The sequence below is a fragment of the Botrytis deweyae genome (assembly GCF_014898535.1).
Source record: "Botrytis deweyae strain B1 chromosome Unknown BDEW_015, whole genome shotgun sequence".
In the NCBI taxonomy this organism is placed as follows: domain Eukaryota; kingdom Fungi; phylum Ascomycota; class Leotiomycetes; order Helotiales; family Sclerotiniaceae; genus Botrytis; species Botrytis deweyae.
In genome coordinates, this window is record NW_024066222.1 from 344,298 (window position 1) to 366,863 (window position 22,566).

General features: G+C 43.8%; 11 protein-coding genes across 11 annotated transcripts; 7 read left to right on the plus strand and 4 right to left on the minus strand.

Annotated features, from left to right (window-relative positions):
- Positions 1–109: 109 nt before the first annotated feature.
- On the plus strand, positions 110–1,090 carry EAE98_006810 (uncharacterized protein; the record flags this gene model as incomplete). Its single annotated transcript, XM_038954433.1, has 1 exon — positions 110–1,090. One exon carries the CDS (start codon positions 110–112, stop codon positions 1,088–1,090), a length of 981 nt encoding a protein of 326 aa, XP_038809113.1.
- Positions 1,091–2,229: 1,139 nt separating this feature from the next.
- Positions 2,230–3,234, plus strand: EAE98_006811 (uncharacterized protein; the record flags this gene model as incomplete). The annotated part of the gene is made up of 2 exons (XM_038954434.1): positions 2,230–2,414; positions 2,541–3,234. The coding sequence occupies 2 exons, from the start codon at positions 2,230–2,232 to the stop codon at positions 3,232–3,234; spliced, it is 879 nt and encodes a 292-aa protein (XP_038809114.1).
- Positions 3,235–4,534: 1,300 nt separating this feature from the next.
- On the plus strand, positions 4,535–6,421 carry EAE98_006812 (uncharacterized protein). The gene is made up of 3 exons (XM_038954435.1): positions 4,535–5,219; positions 5,418–5,514; positions 5,641–6,421. Exons 1-3 carry the CDS (start codon positions 4,732–4,734, stop codon positions 6,097–6,099), a joined length of 1,044 nt encoding a protein of 347 aa, XP_038809115.1. The 5' UTR covers positions 4,535–4,731; the 3' UTR covers positions 6,100–6,421.
- A 210-nt stretch (positions 6,422–6,631) lies between these two features.
- Positions 6,632–9,892, minus strand: EAE98_006813 (uncharacterized protein; the record flags this gene model as incomplete). Its single annotated transcript, XM_038954436.1, has 5 exons — positions 6,632–7,869; positions 7,919–8,089; positions 8,145–9,177; positions 9,255–9,366; positions 9,422–9,892. The coding sequence occupies 5 exons, from the start codon at positions 9,890–9,892 to the stop codon at positions 6,891–6,893; spliced, it is 2,766 nt and encodes a 921-aa protein (XP_038809116.1). The 3' UTR covers positions 6,632–6,890.
- Positions 9,893–10,714: 822 nt separating this feature from the next.
- Positions 10,715–11,326, plus strand: EAE98_006814 (uncharacterized protein; the record flags this gene model as incomplete). Its single annotated transcript, XM_038954437.1, has 3 exons — positions 10,715–10,757; positions 10,827–10,849; positions 10,913–11,326. The coding sequence occupies 3 exons, from the start codon at positions 10,715–10,717 to the stop codon at positions 11,324–11,326; spliced, it is 480 nt and encodes a 159-aa protein (XP_038809117.1).
- A 395-nt stretch (positions 11,327–11,721) lies between these two features.
- Positions 11,722–12,390, minus strand: EAE98_006815 (uncharacterized protein; the record flags this gene model as incomplete). The annotated part of the gene is made up of 5 exons (XM_038954438.1): positions 11,722–11,784; positions 11,843–11,905; positions 11,955–12,042; positions 12,094–12,141; positions 12,239–12,390. 5 exons carry the CDS (start codon positions 12,388–12,390, stop codon positions 11,722–11,724), a joined length of 414 nt encoding a protein of 137 aa, XP_038809118.1.
- Positions 12,391–12,622: 232 nt separating this feature from the next.
- EAE98_006816 (uncharacterized protein) lies at positions 12,623–14,431 on the minus strand. The gene is made up of 3 exons (XM_038954439.1): positions 13,856–14,431; positions 12,998–13,802; positions 12,623–12,945 (listed from the first exon to the last, which is right to left on the minus strand). The coding sequence occupies exons 1-3, from the start codon at positions 14,092–14,094 to the stop codon at positions 12,841–12,843; spliced, it is 1,149 nt and encodes a 382-aa protein (XP_038809119.1). The 5' UTR covers positions 14,095–14,431; the 3' UTR covers positions 12,623–12,840.
- Positions 14,432–14,567: 136 nt separating this feature from the next.
- Positions 14,568–15,144, plus strand: EAE98_006817 (uncharacterized protein; the record flags this gene model as incomplete). The annotated part of the gene is made up of 2 exons (XM_038954440.1): positions 14,568–14,696; positions 14,815–15,144. The coding sequence occupies 2 exons, from the start codon at positions 14,568–14,570 to the stop codon at positions 15,142–15,144; spliced, it is 459 nt and encodes a 152-aa protein (XP_038809120.1).
- A 760-nt stretch (positions 15,145–15,904) lies between these two features.
- On the minus strand, positions 15,905–16,120 carry EAE98_006818 (uncharacterized protein; the record flags this gene model as incomplete). The annotated part of the gene is made up of 1 exon (XM_038954441.1): positions 15,905–16,120. One exon carries the CDS (start codon positions 16,118–16,120, stop codon positions 15,905–15,907), a length of 216 nt encoding a protein of 71 aa, XP_038809121.1.
- A 1,891-nt stretch (positions 16,121–18,011) lies between these two features.
- Positions 18,012–20,695, plus strand: EAE98_006819 (uncharacterized protein; the record flags this gene model as incomplete). Its single annotated transcript, XM_038954442.1, has 4 exons — positions 18,012–18,060; positions 18,154–18,407; positions 18,680–20,063; positions 20,112–20,695. 4 exons carry the CDS (start codon positions 18,012–18,014, stop codon positions 20,693–20,695), a joined length of 2,271 nt encoding a protein of 756 aa, XP_038809122.1.
- Positions 20,696–21,601: 906 nt separating this feature from the next.
- EAE98_006820 (uncharacterized protein) lies at positions 21,602–22,276 on the plus strand (the record flags this gene model as incomplete). The annotated part of the gene is made up of 4 exons (XM_038954443.1): positions 21,602–21,604; positions 21,737–21,964; positions 22,130–22,188; positions 22,252–22,276. 4 exons carry the CDS (start codon positions 21,602–21,604, stop codon positions 22,274–22,276), a joined length of 315 nt encoding a protein of 104 aa, XP_038809123.1.
- Positions 22,277–22,566: the final 290 nt, after the last annotated feature.

Sequence of the window (22,566 nt, forward strand, 5' to 3'; positions counted from 1 at the left end):
GGTACCCCATACTACAACTCTCATATATATACTTTGCGCTACCTAACGGTATTCGTCATTCACCTAGTCTAGTGACCTTATGGGTAACTCAACCGACACACCTCTCAACATGTTCGAAAAGAACTTTCAACTGAACAACAACTTCGTTGCATCAAGATCTCCCTTCTCCCTCCCTCCTCGAATTTCAAACATTGAAATCATGCCGTCTCCGAGACCAACTATCAAGAGTTTCTTTGTGGCTGCCAAAAACTTAGTGATACAGAAAAGAAAATCTGGATTCTCCTCTAGGGCTACCAGGTCTTACTTGGCCTTTTCGCCACCTCTAAACGTCCTTCGCAATGATGTTATTCCCTCGCCTGTGCTTACCACAGGTTCTTTGATAACTTGCGAGGAGGGTTCTGTGACTGAGGTACCAAGTGATATGCATAGGGGTGCAATTCTTGAGTTTGAACATCGACCTTTTGGCAATAGAGATCCTTTGACTGAGGACCAGTTTCACATATTGGAGTGGTTAGATGAGTCTGAGATTACATTCTTTGAGGAGAAAACGATATGGAATGATGTACCAGAGCATGAAGTGTTCAATGATGACCTGTTTTTCGCTGCAACCGAGAGTGAAGCGTCTCAGGATGAATCACAGAACGAGGGCGAAGAATTCGAGGAAAACTATGGTGTACCAGAAGAGGACTACAGCGAGTATTACTGGGAGGCAATGGCGGAAACGGGCGATGAGGGAAGAGATATCCAGCAGGACCTCGACGATGTTGTAGTTCGGCTCACAGTCATTGGCCTAATGACAGAAGGCCGTAAGGAGACCAGCTCGGCAGTTTCTGCCTTGGGATTGTTTGATGAGGATAGATTTGAGACTGTTCCATCTGTGTTGCCGGGTGAATTTGACGAAGGAGAAATGGAATCCACATCGCGAGATGTCAATATGCGCTTGGAAGAGGCACAGACACAGATACACGAACAGGAATCTCAAAGAACTTCGTTAAGTTTGAGAAAGACGATAAGTAACAAGTGGACTGAAGTTAGAGTTAGCCTGCGTTGGAAAATGTCTTTTTCGTCTTTACAGACAAAAGATACTTGAAAGCCATCGATATTGCGCGCAAAAGACTAAGCTTCTGGTAGCTGAACATTGCGTACATCGATACGCGAGCTTTCAAGTTGTTGACACAGCTAGCACGAATACTGTCGATAAACATAAGACTTCGTCGGGATATTCAATCTGCGCAAGTAATGCGAAAGGCTTCCTGATTCAAGCACAATTTAAAGATTGATTAACTTTTGTCTTGAAGATCGATGGAAAGGGAGGGTTTCAAGGATTCAAAGTGGACTATTTTCTTTTTGGATTTTCATTGCTCATGTGCATGTATACCTACATCCACCATATGTATGCATCTGGCAGCTCTCACGTCATCCTTCCTTCTCTCATAAAGGGCCAGTGAAATGGAGAGCTAAGGCAGAAAAACTGCACCCGGGAAATCGCACGCCAACCCAACCGACTCAAGTTTCTAAGAGAACGAGCGTTCAATTCCAATCACTAAGTACTGCCTGTTGGGGCCGCACCTCTACGCAACCCGGTATTTCGCCAGTAGCAGATTATACAGAAACGAGGGCAATAATGTTGTACCACTAAACCCGGACGTTTCGACGACTGAACTTATAGTTTCCGAAGCTTGCTTGGGAGGTAGAAGGGTTGAAAGTGGCGATTGAGTAAGACCATGAGTGTTCCGGTATGTGACTGCTCTGCTCTTCTTGAGAGGAACGGATCCGTAGCTACACAGGCTACACAGGCGACGAAAGGATTAGTTGTATTTGATATCGGCAATTCTCTTATTCAGTATATTTTTGATCCGCATTTTGTACCTTTCCATGTACTCGGAAGACTCATAGCTTCATCTCAAGAGTGTAATACTAGTCACAGAGATGCTATGATAATTCTAGCATCAAAGTATATGAGTTGACTCATTGACTCCCAGGGAAGAAACCTCGAGTCATCCAAAATGAACGTTTTTGATTCATACCCCTTTTCCACATTATGATTCTAAAGACCATAGTTTTAATGCCAAAATTTTACTTATAAGCTTCGAGATTCCCTGGGGAGAGGAAAAAAAGTTAAAGCAGAAAGAAATTTTATATCTGAATTATTTATAGGATCACTTCCCGATTTTCGAGATTCTGAAGATATATTTACAATTTTACACTCGCTCACAAGAAAACACAACCATGTCTCAAGGTCCCAAGGTCAACAGAAATTATTTCTACCCGCATGTAGCAGATCAGCCGTCCTCCAGTTCAAATCCGTCCATGACCAACAAACTCCCTGCCTCTCCTGCCACTGTTAATGCTCCAGGTTCTCAGTACAGCCAGAACTTTCCCCACACATCCATGAACCGACAATCCTCTATCGCGTACCCGCCTACACATGCGGCATATTCTGCCTCTGCTTCTACTAGTAATGCTCCAGCTCCACGGCACAACCAGGATTTCCCCCACCCTTCTTTGAACTTGCAACGCTCCAGCTAATACTCACCAAGCCCCACATACTCTACCTATGCCTCTCCTTCTACTTCTGCTAGCTATGCCGCAGCTGAATACGTCATACCAGAAACAACTCGTTCCAGCCCTGTTCATGAAACACGCCATCGTAAATCCGGTTCCTCATCGAGACTGTACCAGGACTCATGCTCTTCAGACACATGTTCTCAACCATCCTTACTCTCCACTCCTCCTCCTTTTAACGCGCGACCTACTCAGGAATGGCTCACTCAATTGCCGGCTGACATTTCAGTCAGGTCAACAGCTCAAGACACAAAGCGTGACTCACCCAGTTCCCGTTACCAGGAAGTCTCAAGAACAAGTGACCGCTCGACTTCGGGATTGAGCTCCCCAGCACCAATATCAGTGGGTGGTAGCCCTTCTCGTATTAAGGGACGTCCACGAGTAAATGGGTTGTACGTAGGAGATTACGATCCGAAGAGGAGGCCCCTCACCTCTAGGGCGGTTCGCATAAAGGAGACAGCGGAAAAACAGGCAGCGGTAAGACTATCGGTAGGAAGACAGACAGGGGAGAGCCCGACAGCCGACAGCCGACAGGGAGAAAGCAGAAAGACTATCGGCAGGAATACAGACAGCGGAGAGCCCAACAGTCGACAGGGAGAAAGCAGAAATAAAGACCCCCGAGGAATGGAAGAATGGCAGAATGAGAAGAAATATACAGGCTGGATTTGAGTAATGGTACCCTCAGCGGATTTTCTGAATTGAGGAGTTTTCTTATGTTTTTGGGTCTTTGAATTATTGGATTTCTACTCCTACTCTTGAAGTAGCTAGTAAATTACATGTTAGATGAATGGAACTATAATGATTTTACCTTCTGATCTCAAAGACAGTATGATAATTTGAGTGATCAAAATAGTGAAACTGTGAGCCATTTCCAAAAAGTGGTCTTGTGTCACACACTTTTCAAGTATTATGACTCCAAATATTGTAGATTGTAGATTCTGAATTCTTGAATTCTTGAATTCTATATCTTATTGAGAACTATCACCTGCTTTGTCAGAGTTGAATGAAGCCGTCGATATTAAAATTGAGAATGAGATTCTTGGATATTGTGAGGATTGGTCACACATAAGTGGAGGATCCAAAATGGCACAACCAACGACTAAATCAGCTCTAGAGATTCATTTCATTGATCATGAATCTAATCGGAATACATTAAATGAGATAATAATGGTATGTATTCCAAAGAATCGAAGTATGGGGGTTCTTTTCAATGTCTATGACATAGACATGATCAGAAGGAGATGGGTCGTCCTCTCGCCTTCCTACTGATCCCTTGGAGCATCCGGAGAACCCAAAGAGCTTCTCGTGGCAGTCACTAGGCCATCGACTCCAATACCTTAGACCTGCTCTATCATAAGCACTTAAATCGTACCCAGCTTTCGTGTTCCTCATTGTAATACCAGTTCCTTGAACTTGCTTCACTGCAATTTAAGTAACTCGACCACGGTAGTTTTATATGTGTGGAATGAAGAAAGATACGGCTCTTGAAGATGAGCCCATGTATTCGAGCGGTACTGGCTCTGGATGCGTGGACGGATGATAGGGTATACTGTGGAATTTGAGAAGCTGAGAGGAAGCACCTTGACTCTTGCGCAGCTAGCGCTTTTATATTGAGAAGGGGGGAGATATGTGAAAACGGAGTACATGGTGACAGTGGGTGAGAGGAGATGGTGAGAGAAGAGGGTAGACGACCAAGTTTCAAGTATCAAACCATAATTAGGTAGTTTTACTAAAAACAGCATAAATGATGGCCATGAACCTGGAGTCAAGCTTATTGAACCAAATAAAGATTTACCCCATGAGGGCTTATATACATGCATTTGAAAATGGCGTTATGCAGCATTTGTGAAGAGGGAAACTGCGACGCCCTCGACTCACTAGTTCGAAAAAAGAAATAATTCCGATGAAATGCAGATGACCTACCTACATACCATTACAATTGTTTGACGACAATTATCAGAATCACATAATTGTCAGTGTCATTTTTCAATGACATGTAAGACTTACGATTTCTCGAAACCCCATGCAATTAAGCAAGCACCAGCGCGTATCTAGGTTTCCTTCCGGGCACCGTAACTTACTATATCACCCCAAATCACACCTCCAACAAAGGGATAACCACCTCTACCTTACCCTAACAACGCCCAACACTACAGGCTCTTCACCATGCTCCGCCCTGCCAAACGCAAAACGCAGTCCTCTACTCATTCCACCTCTACCCACGAATCCGACAATCACGAGTCCTCAGGATTGGTAGAAGTCAACGCCGGTACAACAACAGCACTCACTACCGGTTCTACCATGTCCGCTCTTACACTTGAGGCTGATGGTGGAGTAGACGCACTGGGTGGAGTTGAGGTGGATGATCCACGCAAACCCCTCTTAGGCACAACAGGAACAGGGGTTAGATACAAGCTTCAGACTAAGAATAGGATTCTGAATGACGACGGCTCTTATAATGCAACTACGATTTCGGAATCAACATCTTCTTCACATCGTAAAGGGAATGAACCAGAATTAGACTTGGAAGAGGACGAGGACGAAGAAGAAGGGCAAGAAAACACAATGGAGAATATTAGTCGGAAATCGCAGTGGATTTTATTGGCGGTGGCTAGTGGTGCTTGTGCGGCTTTCAATGGAGTTTTTGCGAAATTGTAGGTTGTCTTGGGATTTTTTTCAAGTTGCTTCAAATTCTTTGCGGACTTAGTGATTCAATGGAAGGAGAAGTATAGAAGGGAAGTGGTTGAATATGCGCGGATGTATCGGAATGGTTTCTTTGAAAGCTATACGGAATGAATGGACATGTCATGTCATCGCTAGATTCTAATGCGCTGACACTTTATTGAACCCAGAACGACAACACAATTAACGACTTCATTTGCAGAGCATGTTGCAGGATTTCTGGGATTAGGGGAGGGTGAAAAGGTTGTTGAATATGGTGTGCGAGGAGTGAGTTTCCCATTCTTATTCAATGAGCGATGTTGTTTTTGGACGATACCCTTCATGAGAAACGGAACACCAACACAGCCACAAGACCTCTCAATTGTACACATCGCTAACCTATAACTGCAATAGATATTTTTCCTCCTCAACTTGGTTTTCAATGGTATCATGTGGACCCTCTTTACCAAAGCCCTCGCTCGCGGTACCTCAACCGTTCAAGTTTCCATCATAAACACATCGTCCAATTTCATGATTACGGCTGTTCTCGGCTTTATAATATTCTCGGAAAGTTTACCACCATTATGGTTCTTAGGCGCGGCGTTGCTAGTTGCAGGGAATGTGATTATCGGGAGAAGAGAAGAGGAAGAGAAGGGGAATAGTGGAAATGATATGGAAAATGGAGAAAGTAGAAGGAGAAGCGGAAGCGAAGGAGAAGAAAGGGAAGGACTATTAGGGGAAGAGTTAGAATTGGGCGGGGGGGTTGTGGAAGGTTCCGATGATGAAAGTTCTAGAAGAGATGATGATGTTTTGGATTTGGGATTGGATGATGAGGGCAAGAGTGACGAGGAAGAGGATTTATTAATCCATTGATTGGAAAGTACATTACTTGTATAGATGTGTTTTTGGTATATATAGCTCGATACTATACGGGTAGTAGGACGTTGTTTGGCGTTAAGCTTGGATTTGGACACGAATTAATATGATGTTGTGGTATGATCATTAGATCTACTCGCTGGTTCTCATTCTACACCCCGGTTTTATTCTTCAATTCTAGAGGAGAACTAAGTAGGATACGGGAAATCACTTGTATAAATTCTATATATCAAAAAGACTATCCACCAAACGTCAGAAATCTAAGTCGAACACGCTCAAAATGACAACCTGCAATATCGAGGAAGGAAAGCTCACCAAGAGGCGACGAAATTCAGCAGTTAGATTTCGATCAGAGCTCACCGGGAACTGATCTAGAACTCCCCGGTAGACACTGAAATTCCTATTCTCGTGTCCCGTTTTATCATTACGTCGTGTGGCTTCAGTGTGCTTATTGATGGGTCGGTTTACCTTGTAACGTTGCTACGGGTTCTCACTTTAATATTGTTACATGAACTTGTAGCATAAAAATATCATTTCGCCCGACCTACAGGCAGAAATATTATATTTTACAAATCTGTATTTCATTTATGTAGATATATTTGTACATACCGCGCGAGTTTATGAATCCATCTAGAAGCCGCGAGGCGAAACAGAATCATCTCTCTGAGTCATTCACACCCACCCACCCTTAACTCCACAAAATACGAATTCGCCATCCGCGCAGATCCAAACCCCATTAGGTACTCATCATTCATCCCAACAATATACAACTCCAACCTACTAATCACTCAACGCAACAATCTCAAAACATCTCCCATTCTCGTCTCCTTTCCCTTCCCTCTACCCTTACTCGCCTGCTCCTGAAATGCTCTACCGACCAACTTTCGCTTCTCCGCCTGAATCTCCAAAACTCTCTCTTCAATGCTTCCCTCCATTACCAATCTCCAAACCTTACATTCACGCTTTTGTCCCAAACGATGCACGCGATCTACCGCTTGATCTTCGATTGCCGGGGCCCACCAGGAATCGGCTAGGATAACTGTATCAGCTGCTACTAAATTGAGACCTACAGAGCAAACGGCCAAACTGGCAAGGAGAATTCGACATTCGGGATCGCTTTCGAGGGCATGCATGCCCTTGTCACGTTGTGGGGCTGTCATTGAACCATCGATACGAGCAGATTTGATTCCAGCTTGCTCGAGTTGTTTCTGAACAATGTTGAGGAATGAAGTCCATTGCGAGAAAATGACGACTTTCGAAAGTGGGTCACTGTGTGTGACTTTGATGATTTGCATCAGAGCTTCGGTCTTGGAGGATTGCTCATCTGTATTGATTTCCTCGTCTTCCGCTGTTTCGACGGCAGGGTGAACGAGAACGTCTTTGTTCTCGAGATTGGCACGGCACATTGGACATTTGTGTTGGAGTTCGATAGTGCGCTCGATACATTCCTGTCCAAAAACGTGTTTGCAGGTTGTGATGACAGGGTTATGAAGTTCATCGAGACAGATGGAACATTCTTCATGGTTGTCAATGTTGAGCTGAAGAAGCATTTGTAGAGCGAGACGAGTCTCGGCGTTGAGCACAACTACGTCGTCTTTTTCAATAATTTCCATGAGGGTGTTGACTCTGTTCTCGCAAAGCTTCCAGTGATTGCATACTTGACGCATGCGAAGCAGAATTTCAAGGATATGGGTGTATTGGATTTTGTTCTTCTTGAGAGACTCCGACTGCTTTTGATATTGATCAGCCATACCTTTAGCTTGTTGACTGATTTTTTGTTAGTATAAGCGTTGGGAGATTGGATGTTGGTACTCACACTAAAGCTTCATAAATCTTCAATTCATCATTTCTGAACTTGACCTTGTGGACGAACTCTGACAATTCTGGCAATTTCAGATCGACGAACTTCATATCCTTCTTGCGTCGCAAGCACAAAGCTCTCATTGTTGTTTGTAGAAGCAGTTCTGATTCACGATTCCTTAACGCCCTGAACGTAAGTTAGCATAAGTAATTACTATGATGCTCCTTAAGTGAGCACTTACAATGGACGAGTAAACACGGCGTTGAAAACCTCAAGCTCATTGAGGCCACCACCAATACCCAAAAATCTGAGCATTGAATAAAAGTCCTTGATAGTATTGACAATCGGTGTTCCTGTTAGCACCCACTTTGAAGTGGCACTGATACTTGTTGCTGCAATCGCACTCTTTGTCTTTGGATTACGGATGATGTGACCTTCATCCAAGACGATTCTGCGCCATTTGAACGAAAACAAACCAGAAGTAGTCGGAACTTTCGCAGGAAGCTTTGAACCGCGAGGGAACAACTCTGAGCTGAGTGTGCCGTAAGTGGTGATAACAACATCGTACTTTGCAAAGTCACTCGAGGTCATTTCCTTGACCTTGCCTTGGCTACCATGGTAAGTCAAGACTTTCAAGGCTTTGTCTTCCTTGATATGTCTTTCCATTTGCTGTGCCCAATTTGACATAACACTGACCGGTGCAACGATCAAAGTCGTACCTGATCCACCCTCAAGAATAAGGGAGATAACCTGCAAAGTCTTTCCAAGACCCATATCATCTGCAAGTATACCACCCGAGGCCAACTTCGGAGCCTTATCACAGTAGTTGGTTGCGATATTTTTGTATGTGCCTTTGTGTTCTTTTGAGGCTTTCCAAAGCTGCACAACTTTGTCTGATTTTGCATCCGGTAAGACTGGGTTCTCTTTCTCAAGCATCCACGCTAAGCCTTGACGCTGATACGGAAGTAATGTAGCCTTGAGATCTTTTGGTTGTTCTGCCATGGGCATCTTTGAGAGTGCATCTTCAGGTAAACCCAACTCTTCGGCCATCTTATCCACTTCTCTCGGATTGAATCGCTCGCTGTTCGCAACAAAATGTGCAAGATCGATTACTGGTTGAGGTGTTGGCTCTATCTGACTAGAGCTACCAGCTTGAGAAGATGTGAAACCCATTTGCTTTCTCTGCGAGAGTGGAACTGGAGCCTTCGACGGCTTTGGCGGCGCCACTTCTCGTCTCTTCAATGGTAATCTCTTGGCGGCCAACTGCTTCTCCACTGGTTGTATAGTCAGCAAGCAGAAATATTATCTTAGAAACTCTTGTAGCAGATGAATGCTTGAGGACACGACATACAATTAGCTCTCACGACAGGATCCGCTGGTCCGTAAATCTTAAGCAAAACAGGACAATCATATGCTCTCTTTTCTCCAGTAAGAACTCCCTCCATAACAATTGCTCTCGCATCCTAAGTTTGGCATCAGTCTTCATTTCACATCACCAATATCTCCAGAATTACATACCAAAAATCCAGCCAACTTAGAAGCCAGCTCCCTCGGCAAGTGTCCAATTTGTGTACCTCTCACATTATTAATACGGATCGCATTCGAATCATACGGATTTCCCGGTTCTCTCCTGACCATGACCTGTTCACCAACCGTCGCATATCCCTCATAAAATCTAACGCCCACAATCTTCCCATCAAGAGCACCAACCAACACCCATCCAAAGCCCTCTTCGACATCTTGACTCAAATCAATAATCTCATCTTCATCACCCTCACCCCACTGATCACGGACATTCAAAGCTTGACTCGAACTTGAATTTCCAGCAGCCTGTGAAGGTCTTGAAGAACCAGAACCAGCTCTTGACAGACCAGGTGTAGAATTGAGTCTGGGTTGCTTGGGCTGAGCGCGAGGTACCTCATCCTCTGAATCCGAGTTTGTCAGATCGACAAAACCGGATGACGCGCTGCGTTTTCCTAGATTCGACATGATCAATCCCAAAACCGATTTATCATGTACCAAAATTCTAAAATGTGGTTGTTGCAAGAGAAAGCTTGACGCGTTTGCAAGGTTCGATTAATTTCAAGAGCATCGGCAATTACATGGGTATGGAACGCCTGAACACGTGATTTTGGTTTTTGTGACCAATCGATTTGTTTGTATGTTTGTAAGTTGATTGCTACCTCTCACCTCTTTCTTTCAATAATGTGGTTGTTTGTTCTAGATCGCTATTGCTAGCTGGGTAAGTGCTAGCTAGCATGCTCTACTCCGGTTTGGGGCCGCATAACCTAATGACTCTATATGCTAGCTCTCTTAGCACAGCAGGCATAGGTACATAGGTAGCTGTAGCTAATTTGATATACCACTATTCGCCATTGCGAACCAAACATCGATATTACACTGTTATAGACTCATCTGGTAAAAATAACATTAACTCAAGTCCTCGTTTACTTCTTCCATCTGCCTTCTCCCGGGAAAATTAACATTCAACCTCACACTCTCACATGCAGCTCATCGTCATCGTCATCACCAAAACCAAGCTCTTATCCCTGCTCTCTTGATTCGAAAGAACAGGATCCAACACATTCAGCTCCTAGAATCAATAGATAGATAACACAAACCTGATAAAATGCTAGAGCTTTTTGTCTTCCCGTCTAAAGTCTTTAAGAAGATTAAGATGATATAAAATTCGTGATTAGAAATTTGTGTATTTCATCCAATTTTTGACGGCTTTTGCAACCTTTGGTGTAAATTTGTATGTTTGAACAGGGCAGCGAATCATATTTATATTCTCTTAGATTCCAGGTCAAGATGATTCGAGAGAGATTATTGATGTTATTGATTAATATTTTCTGTATGTGCACTTTCTACGATCTTCCATCATCGAGTTACCTGTACAATTAGAAAACTAATCAAATCAAAGGTCCGCCCGTGACAGTTATGGCTGTGAGTCTCTTATCCCCCTTCCTCAACCTCAATTTCACTCAACTAGGCTAATATCTACCCTAGATCGCAGGTGTGGGTGCCGATTGTCTCCTCAACACTATCCTTTTCCTCCTGGGCGTCATTCCCGGCCACATCCACGGTTTCTACATAACCTGCACTTATTTCTCTCGAAAGAGTAAAGTTCGGAAGGGACAGTATCCAGGCGGTCCGAAAATGGGCATTTATAGTGAGAGAGTTTGGTATGGGGGTGCCAGCTCAAGACGCATAGATGAATTGTGGGAGAAGAGGGAGAGTGAGAGGGTGGAAAAATTGGAGAAGAAAGGGAGAGGATTCATGGGAAGAAAGAGTCAAAATGGGAAAAACAATGGAAGAAGTGAGGTGCTGAGAATGCATAGTGATGTGGGAGTGGAAAGGATGCATTCAAGCGCTGGTAGAGGGGGTGGCAGGGGAATGGGGAGGAGTACGACTATGGTGTAAAATATTGCAACGAAACCTTCAAAAGGGTTTGGCATTGAGTTATGCTCACTTGGGCACAGAAAGAAAAGTAAATACAGGCAGGCAATCTTTCCGGGGCAAATAGAAGAAGACCGGTATAAGTCGAACACGCTTTTGTAGAGCCTGCTCATGATTCAATGGCCTCTATTTGATTGTCATCCTTCCAATACCATATGCTTATCAGAATATTGTTACAAACATACTTCTGCCGCTTGATATATCCTCAATATCTTGTAGAAAGAAAAGAAAAAAATGTAGCTTAACAACGAAAAGTGTTGCGCGCCAAGATTTCCACATCAATAAATAGTCCTACAAATATGCACGCAACGGGTATCCTCGCAAAATAGTCGAAATGCACATCAACAGCGTGCAACCGTTCACTTGTCGATGTTGTCAAAACCATAAATAGGTCTCCCTTGTCGACGCAATGCCCAAATGACCTAACATGACATTATCAGCTTTGAGTCTCAACCAGCAACTGTAGCACAAGAAACTCACATCATTGACAGTGACCGTCTTTCTCTTAGAGTGTTCAACTATTGCGACGCAATCCTTCAAAATCTGCAAGGTATTAGAACGACGATCTCGACATTGTAACGAGGGTACAGACCTCATTCAAACGTGATTTAATCGCCTCACGGACATCGCCATAGATCATCGATGAGATACGTTTAACACCACCTCTTCGTGCTAGACGTCTATGAATTGTGGTTAGTTCGCATCTTCAGCCTTACCACGAAAGTACTTACCGAATATCACCTTTGGTAATACCATTAATGTTATCTTTTAAAACCTTTCTAAAATCAGAAACATATTAGCAAAGTGTCCAATCCTTGAGAACAGTGATAAATGAAGTAACCTCAAGAATCATAGAGATCGATCCAAAAAACTCACCGATGTCTTCTCAGACGAGAACCACCTCCGATTCCCCTACCACCTGGACCGGTCTTGCCCTTGCCTCCACCAAGGCTTGACATAACAGTCTTTCCGGCCATTGAATGATGACCTCTTCGAGAGTATGGTGAGGATAAGCTTTGTGGTGCCATTTTGTTACAAGGAGCTGATATGCGTCTTTAGAAGAGGTAGCAATTTATCGTAATATTATTACTCGATCATACATCCAATGGAGTTGAGACAATTGTTTGAAAGTTGAAAGGGATTGAACAAACGAAAGTTGAACGCGGCTGGGAAGCGGGGGGAAAACGAAGTCACGGGACTTGAAACTAGCGCGTTTTTCTACTTTTTCCTCTCACCCGGGTCTCACTTTCAATAATACTATATATGTACTGAGCAATTTTATTATTCTGAAAAAGAACTTCTGTTGATATCCAAGCCTCCTGAAGAGACTCTATTACCCCATAAGGTATCTCCAAGCCCTAAAATGTATGTACTTATTCTCCAACGCACCCATGATGTCTCTTGTTTCGCTGACGCCCGAAAACCAAAAAAAATTGACAAGTAAAAACATCAATGCCATAAACTCAAGTCCCAAGGTATCATTCGGAAATAAACGTTGCTTCGGTGTATAAAACTCCCTCCTCTGTAATTTCTTCATCTCCAATCTTTAGTTTCAAGGTTGTTGGCTTGCTACGCGGGGAGTACTACATGGAGTATTAGTATCACGGAATTTCGTAAGAAGTATGTATGACAAACCTGGTAGATATATGGTCTTGTTCCAGCAACATTGCCCACGATTTTCTTTACAAACCCAGGGACTTCAGCCATGACATCAACTCTATCGAGTCTTTCCTCGAGGTCTGTTTCGATTAAACCAGAAACGGATTTTCCGTCCTTTGTCTTTCCTTGCCAGTCAAATTTGACAGCCTCTGGTTCCGGCCAGCCAGCATCCTCATCATTCTTGATCCGGGTGTGTTTGGCAGTATTTCCAGCTCCAGCACAGATGATTTCGCCATCCTTGACTATGCCACCAACACTGACGACGGTAGAACCGTATGCTGGAGGTGTTGTGTATTCCATCATTATGGCTGAAAATTGTGGACCTTGATAGTTAACAAAATTCCACTTTGCGGCAGCGTGATGTGGTTTCATTCCCTGGAGCGCATGTATGAACAATGCCTTGCCCTTGAAGTCTATTGACCCATCTTTGGTTGTAATGGATCCTTTGGTGATAGTTCGTGGCCAGAATGCATGTCTCATCGAACCCCAAGGAGCCTTTGGATCTGTGCCATAATATGATTTGCCATCTTTACCGACATGGAAACCCGGAGCGACTCGAGTCACTGTGAGATTGACGATGGATGCTTCATTCGTCATGGATTTGATAGTATATTCTGTGCCATCCTCGGAAAGATCAATGGCAACATCGTCTGCATAGAAGCAGGTTTTATCATCGCTGAATTCGACGTTGCTGAGTTGATCGGAACTCCATAGATTAGGCTTTGAACTACCTTTAGGATAGGAGATTTTGCAGTTGAACTGAGTTGTCGTTCGCACGCCACTTCCTATAGTATTAGCATCTCGTTCTTACAAGGAGACAAGTGTAAATCATACATAACATTACTGTGTATAATTTGCGCCATGGCAATATGTCCACTATCAGCCATGAAATAGAAAGTCTGAGTCTCTACGCTCGTTGAGTCCATAGCGACCCATTTCATATCTTCTCTCGAAAGTTCAGTGTATGGCGTGGTTTCTGCTTGCTTGCCGACTGGTATAATTGCTGACGGTCCATAGATTGGTTCTGCTGTGCCGGCAACATTGGCCATTGTCTTTTTGGCCCAGTTCATCATCTTGAATATTTTTGTTATTGTATCTTGGGGAAGTGAAATGATTTATTGTGATGTTTGTCTTTGAGAGAGGGACAACCGTCCTTCAAGTACCAAGATGACCCCCCCATCATCTTGTTCCTGCCTAATGCATACATCATCCATATTTAATCACGTGCAAGCCCCTTTCATAGATTTAGAAGGGATTAATCTTGCTGTCGTTTGCGAAGAATATCAAAGTGTATACAAATGACGTATTATTGTAAAAGGCATTGTGTCGCATCATTTTACAGAAATCAAATGAGTTTCGGCATGTGGATTATCTAAAATTTGGGGTAACCTTGAAAGGCTGAATGGATCCTTGACCAAAAAACCCATGTCATTTTCAGAACCTTATCGACAAGGCGACAGACGCGGCCTAAAATTTTAATTTATCAAATTGACCTCAAGAAAGCTTCACTGCCAGGACATCTTCCTCAGCCAGCACCTTAATAACGATGTCGAAAGCACGCGCAGCTTCAGATGTGATAGTGAAACTCATAGTAGGAGCAGGACAAGCCAGTCCTAGTCCTCCGGTTGGTCCTGCATTGGGAAGTAAAGGTGTAAAGTCAATGGACTTTTGCAAGGTACGCACATCCCCAACTTGCGCAGTTCCTGAATCTTGTTGCAGTTTCGACTTCATTTGTATCATGAACACAATTCATGTTGTTCTCAAATGGCCAGTTAGTCTAATGGTTTCACTAGGAATTTAATGCGAGAACTGCCCATATGAATCCAGGAACCCCAATTCCCGCGAGAGTCACAGTGCGACCAGATCGATCATTCCATTTCGAACTACGCACACCGTCAACATCATGGTTACTTCTCAGCGCTGCAGGCGTTGAGGCGAAAAAGGGAAAGCTAAAGGGAGCACCAGATTCGACAACGGTTGTGGGTACTGTCAGTTTGAAGCACATCTACGAGATTGCCAAAATAAAACAATCAGAATTGCGCCTATCAGGGTTATCTTTGGAGGGGCTTTGCAAATCAGTGATTGCGCAGGCGAAAACCATTGGGGTTAAGGTTGTCGCATGAAGGGGGCGAGGGGTTGTCGATCAGGCTCATTCGAATAAGCTGAGTCAATTTACACGTGTGATATCATTGCGGCGGCGTTGGGATTCATATGTACACTACTCTCAGAGGGAAACCTGAGATTGCACGGTGTGAAATAGACGATTTTCATGACGGTTTAACCTCGAGAATGTTTCGACTAGGACATTAACCTTTAAGGACATGAAGATTTCGTTAACAGGATTGATAATTCCGCGTTGTGGGTGCTCGTCCAATCGAATGCTCAGAAATGGACTCATGTATCAGTACAAACTTTTCCAAAACCATGCACACTTGGCAGATTTGTTTCATTTTGCTCTGAACTAAAGCTGCGCTTCCAAATACTTGATTATTGGGCGCTCAGCGAGAGTGAATACTTATGAAGTACTCGTAGGTAGGTAGGTCATGCTTCCTAAGATGTCTCTTCACGGAACGGATGTCTCTCATTGGAAATCCGAGACGAACTCCGGATTGCTTCGAGCTAATTGGATCACGTGTAACTATCTCCTCCAATCCTTCTGGAACGCTTTGCGCAACCCCAGCAGCGAAATCGGGGCTTCAGGGGTTGTCCTCGGTAACACTCGGTATCACTTGGACTTGGCTTTGACAGTGGAGTTCTAGAAGAAACCTAGAAGCATCGTATCCCAGCGCGCCCAGCTATCTACGACCAATGCAGCCTTAAGTGTCAATAAAGCAGGAAGATCTACAAACCAAATCGCCCCCCCAAGAATGTACAACGATCCACTCATAAACGATGCTCAGTATCGGATGTGCCGGGACAAAATACGATGCTAATGTTGTACAAGCACGCAGGCGCCTCTGTAGACTCGCCATGCATAATCTTGTGCCTGCTGAGCTGCTGTGCAAGATGAAGACTTTGGCGAACGAAGCAATTAGAGATGCCTGGTATTGATTTGGGTCTTCTGATTTGAGCGACTCGAGACGGAACAAATGTCTCCATTGTATGAGAATTGCTGGTTCCAATTACATAGAGACATGTGCCTTATTTGTTGTAATGAGTTTGCTGTAATGAGTTTCGGAAGTCAAGATGGCATGCCAGTCGGTACTTATTGATAGGTTGCCCCCCTTTCTCATCCAGGTTCACAAGGCGGTTTCAACAATATAGAATCACCAGTCAGCCACATCTACTGAACGACTATTCGTACAGTCTGCCTCGAGTCTACGTGCCTCTGTAAAAGTCCAGTTCTAGGTTGGGCTTTAAATTTCCTCCATCTGTTTATTTTTATCCTGCCTGTGTTAAAATTTCGATCCACCTCTCCATAATACCTGGCTTAAAACGGAATGATCGTGGTCGAGACCTACTCTGTAGATAATCTCAGCGGATGTGATTTGCTGAGGTGAGGACAAGAGTAGATACGCACGTAGAAAAAAACTCGATTTTCTTTCTTCCATCACATGTGTTTAGTTAGAGAATGAAGGGATTGCCAGTAGACCTCCTCGACCTCGTACCTCGTAAAAACTTTTCCTTTTTCTTTTTCAAGCGGCAACCGACTGCCCAGCCTGACCGCATGTAGAAAAGACCTCGGGAAGCAAAGACTTCCATTCCAAGGTTGTTTGTGGTGTTATTAGTAAGCTATGCGTAATCCAAATGAATGCGAGTCAATGGAAATTATCTTCAATCTCTGGGAGTACCTGGAATGCTTCTGAAATTAACGGTCCAATTTCTCTCCATCTCATCCAACCCAGCCTTTTGCATAATTGCTCCATCGACGCCTTTGGGTGATATTTTGGTACGCCGAACATAACATCTCGATCAATTCAATGTAAATCATTATCCGGTTTACATCATATATACCACCAGACACCGGACGCCGTACACCATACATCATACATCATACATCATACACATGAATTCGAAGGAAATAAAGAAGGCATCGGAATTGCATCTAGCACATGTCTATCGTCACACTACAGTCATCTATCTTCTTGTCCTGATTAAAGCCGATGCAAATCCGACCTATCACACTTGATATTCTCCATTACAGATTACCTGGTACACACATCTTCGCGTCTCTCCCTCCTCTTGTTATATCGGACCTTTCCTACTTCATCAAGCATCGAGTATTACCTTGCCAATTCCAGTTTAGACATTGCTTATGATCTAGGGTCTCTTGGGCTTTTCGCATTCAAGGTTCAATTATTATTAACCGGTAACCCGTCATCATCATTATTACTCTTGTTCCACCCACCACCTAACATTCAAAATCCTTCCTCCACTAATAAAAACTTTGACTTCGACTTTGACTTTTGGCTACTCCAGTCTACTACCCACCATCCATTGAAAATCCTCAAAGATCCGGTCTTGGTGTTCCTACTACCTCCGCTACCAGTTCTTGACCATTTGTTCATACTGTTTGTTAACTGGTACATAAATTTCTTGGTTGTACATGATCTAGTCGAATCAGTTAGAGTAGATTCTTCACTCGAATCTTCAAAGACTTCATTAAAATAAAACAGTCAAAATTACATACATACATACATACATACATACCAATACCAGTACATGCTTTGTACGATTGATTACTCACTCCATTTGCATTTTCTATCTTTCTCTTTGCTGAATATTCAATCTGATGGTTAATCATTCATCGATTGGTGCAAAACTTATCATCTCGGCTTCTTCTTCCGTTTAGTTTGCTCTCTTACAGTATTGTATCCGCTTTTGACTCAAGAGAAACGCTCCGAAAGCCCCACCATCAAACCTCCAAATTCTCCTTTCAGAATCAACCTTCTCACTTACAACCTGCCCCGACTTTCGTGAAGGCTCCGGAGGGCTATCCTCGACCATAGTGCAATTGCTCCAATATCCTATACCCCCCATCGCTCTCACTATGGCTGAACCTCAAGAATCATCGTCGTCTACTCAGACGGCCCCGCTCGGTGAGTCTCTGCGCTTACTCGTGCTGTTGTCGACCCAATCACGACATCTTGTCAACATATATTGAGAGAATGAGGCTAACAATGGCCACGCAGGCTCTACACCTTTCAAATTGAACGGCAAATCCTCTACTGAAGGTTCCCCACAAGTCCGGTTCGCCGCGGTCAACGAGCAAATAGCACCGGATGCAAGCTTCGCTGGTCTGGATCATAGCACGGCTACGCAGAACATGTTAAATAAGGAGCAGGTAGATTTAGATCAGTTATCGAAAACCCTTCAAGGAACTCATCTACAAGAACGTCGCATGAGCCATTTTGCATTCGAGCCTGTGTCTCTACCAGCTTCGAGAGTACGTCATTTCTATTTGCAACGATCTATATTTCAACGGGTTCTGCCAATCTGTGGTTTGATAGTTCAGCTTGAAGTGTCAAACTGTAACAACGCCAAAATTTGGCTGAACCACGGGCTAGATTTAGTAGACTCTATGCATTAAGAACCACAATTTGCTTTGCAAGGAATTCGCATTATATGGCCCACAATAGCGCATATTGCTATTGTTCATAATTTGACTTTGTTTCTGTTTGGAGTCTTGTACTATCCAACTAACTCTTTGAATTGTAGATACCCTCAACCGAAGAGAACTCGCGAGAGGCTAGCCGATATAACACACACAGTTCTTCGAGTCGACCCTCTCCCCATCAAAGTCCTCGAACATCATCCATGCATTCTCCACCCATAACCCCTGCTGCAACACGATCGAGAGATGCTCCGACCGAAGCAGCAAAGGGGGTTCCAGTCCAGAAAGTAGCTGCGGAGGGGGATCCGGCGGCTATGACACCTCAGATTTCACCACCTAGAACCTCACCCTCAACTACAAACGCTGACGCGTCTCGACCTGGATCTTCTGGACAAATAATGGCTAGCCCTAATAGCAATTCTAACGAATCATCAAAACCACATCATACTTTTTCGATTGGTCCTACTGCAAACGATACCTCCGTTCCTGCATCTCGAGAACCCAGTCCCGCCCGTTCTGCTACTCCCTCGGCCTACAGCAGACCCTTTACACCAGCCGGTGATATAGATGATCCTTACGCCGCATCTAGAAGAGTCCCGCAGCCCAAGAATGCCGAAGCTATTGAGTCGAGGTTCAGATTTGGCGCGGTAGGCGCAAAAAACCGACAATCTCCAAGCTCATCCACAACTAGCTTGCCTAGATCCTCCAGAAGTGCGGCAGATGGAAAGACACCGGCACAAGGTGTCGAGAAACGACATACTGGATTATTCGGACATAAAAATCATTTATCAGGTGTCCACGATGATAGTGCATCAACAATACACAAAGCTCACGGTTCCATGTCAGAGCTCAAGCGATTCTTGAAAATTGGTCAACATAAATCCAAGCGTGCTGGCTCTCCAACACCATCTACTAAATCTGGCAGCTCAATAAATAAAGCATCACCATCTAGCAAAGGGCAGCAGCTTCCATTTGGTGATGACCACGGGCTAACTTCGAAATATGGCAAGTTTGGAAAGGTTCTTGGAGCTGGAGCTGGAGGCTCCGTACGTCTAATGAAGCGAAGCAGTGATGGTAAAACATTCGCCGTGAAGGAGTTTCGCGCCAGACATTCTTATGAGTCAGAAAAGGAATACACGAAGAAAGTAACTGCCGAATTTTGTATAGGATCAACTCTACATCATGGTAATATTATCGAAACATTGGATATTGTGCAAGAGAAAGGAAAATGGTATGAGGTTATGGAATATGCACCTTACGATCTATTTGCCGTTGTAATGACTGGTAAAATGTCGAAAGAAGAGGTTACCTGCTCATTTCTTCAGATTTTGAGTGGTGTCACATACTTGCATAGTATGGGCCTAGCCCATCGAGATCTGAAGCTTGATAATGTTGTGGTTAACCAATATGGTATTATGAAGATTATCGATTTTGGTAGTGCTAGCGTGTTCTTGTATCCCTTTGAAGGAGGCATCACGTTATCCAGTGGTACGTTACCTTGAATTTCCTCAAAAGATCATGCTAATATTCTTGTAGGTATTGTTGGCTCCGATCCTTACCTCGCTCCAGAGGTGTATGACGAGAAGAGATATGACCCACAGCCAGCTGATATCTGGTCCCTTGCAATCATCTTCTGCTGCATGTCTTTACGCCGATTCCCATGGAAAATGCCTAGAATGACGGATAATTCCTTCAAATTATTTGCCTCTCCTCCATCACCAAAAACAGAACATCACAATGGAGCAACCACACCAGCCACAAAGGAGTCGGATACCAAATCCTCTAATTCGAAAAATGGTCCCAACGGCTCCGGTTCTGATGTTGACATGCTCACCTTGATTAATTCCATTGAATCAAGGAAGCCTCCTGAGCCACCAAAGCCAGAAGTGATTAAAGGACCAGATAGATTACTCCGTCTCCTACCCAGAGAGAGTAGGGAAATTATCGGATTGATGTTGAAGCTGGATCCAAAGAAGAGAGCTACGATGGCACAGATACTGGATAATCCCTGGGTAAGAGATACAGTGATTTGCCGTCAAGACTCAGATGGCAAACCCATATCGGCTCCAGGCCATACACATACTCTTGAGCCACCAACACCACCTCCTTCCTCAAAATAACGAATTTTACGTAGCCTTGGATGACACTTCATTTGCATAGTCAGGGTTGGGATTAGGGGGCGTTTTGGGTGGGATGATTTACCTAGGTTGATTGGTTCATATTGATGGCACTACTTCACAGTGCAGTGCATAAGGCTCATTTTTAGATAGTAGAGGAATTGCGGTAGATTGTATATCCATAGGAGTGTTGGAGGTCTTATATTATTTTGGAATCGTTACTAGATACATACCTCGAGGTCGTTTTAGATAGGAATGTTGCTGAGTCCTTATGATATTAACGACTGTTTTTAATTAAAGCATAGCTAAATATATATAATTCTTGAAATACGATTGACCTTGTTATTTACTTATTTGAACAGTTCAAACGTGAATCACTGATAGAATTCGGCTGCTCAAGTGACAATTCGACAATGTCATCCACTCCGATCCCTCTGGCGTAACTTTATTCTTATTTTTGTTACAATTATCGCGTCCCCTACCACTTCTATTCCCTCCACGACCTCCATTAATGTTTGTCTCCCTTCTTGCTCGTTGATCCAAAGTATGCGGGGTTTTCGATGATAGCATGTCAGCCAAGATTCGACAATTTAACGGATTCTCAAGTCTTGGAAGCTTCATACTATTCTTGAATCTTCGTCCCTCAAGCATCAGTATTTGATAATTTGAGCAAATTTCTGTAACGGGTTCACTGCTGTGTATGGAGATGTGGACAGAGGAATGTGCGCTATCATGTGACCAGGTGGGTGTCTTGATCAATGGCCGATGTTCGGTTAAAGAAGATTCGAGAAACCCGAGAGGTACAAATTATTTTTCTCCACACCCAGTCCTCCGAGCTTCAATTCTTTGATATTACTCCAAACAACTTTCTGCCAATTACTTTCTACTCAAACTTTAAATACCCTCAAAATGGTGAGTGAGCTGTTCAATTTACTTGCGCCTTGAAGACTTCATAGTTCGGGGCGGTTTCAATTCTTATAAAACCTACAGAGCACTTTGGCTTTCCCTCTGTATTATATTTGCTGATGATCATTCACATTGCAGTCTACCGCCCTCAAGTCCATCAAGTCCCTCGCTCCTCTCCTCGACCGTGTCTTGGTCCAGAGAATTAAGGCTGAGACTAAAACCGCCAGCGGTATCTTTCTCCCAGAATCGAGTGTCAAGGAGCTCAACGAGGCTAGAGTTTTGGCTGTTGGTCCAGGAGGTTTGGACAAGGATGGAAAGAGAGTTAGCTGTAGCGTGCAGGCTGGTGACAAAGTTTTGATTCCTCAGGTAAGCTCGATGGGTGTGTGGTAGATGAGGCGGGAGGTTCCAAAGGTGTTTGTTTGCTTGGGGTCATTCTTGCAGATGAGGTGGATAGCTGCAGCATGGATCAAGAACGAGGGTGTCGGAAGTTATGGAACATATGGACAATTGAGCTGCGCTGACTAGGAGTAGTACGGAGGATCGCCAGTCAAGGTTGGAGAAGAGGAATACTCTTTGTTCAGAGACCATGAGTAAGTACAATGTCCTTTGCGCATTCTCCTGCCCGCGGAATACGTTACTGACATTAGCTACAGTATCCTTGCAAAAATTAACGAATAAATGCTTTCACGATATGACGAGTTGATGGAGGGTGTACCATAAATGTATTAAATCGAGCATAGCGGACAAAGAAAAAAGATATCAAGTAAAAAGGATGTTGGAAAAAACATGTCGATGAACTGGCCTAATACTAAGGGGCTCAAGGGGACGAAGTTTTTGTGTATACCTTGACCTCCGCCGGTGGATTGCCGTGCATGAATTTAAATGAATCTCTTCTCCTCCAATGTCAAAGTGTTTCGGAGTACGATTTTGTTCGCAATCCAAGGGATTGTGTATGCATCGGACATTTA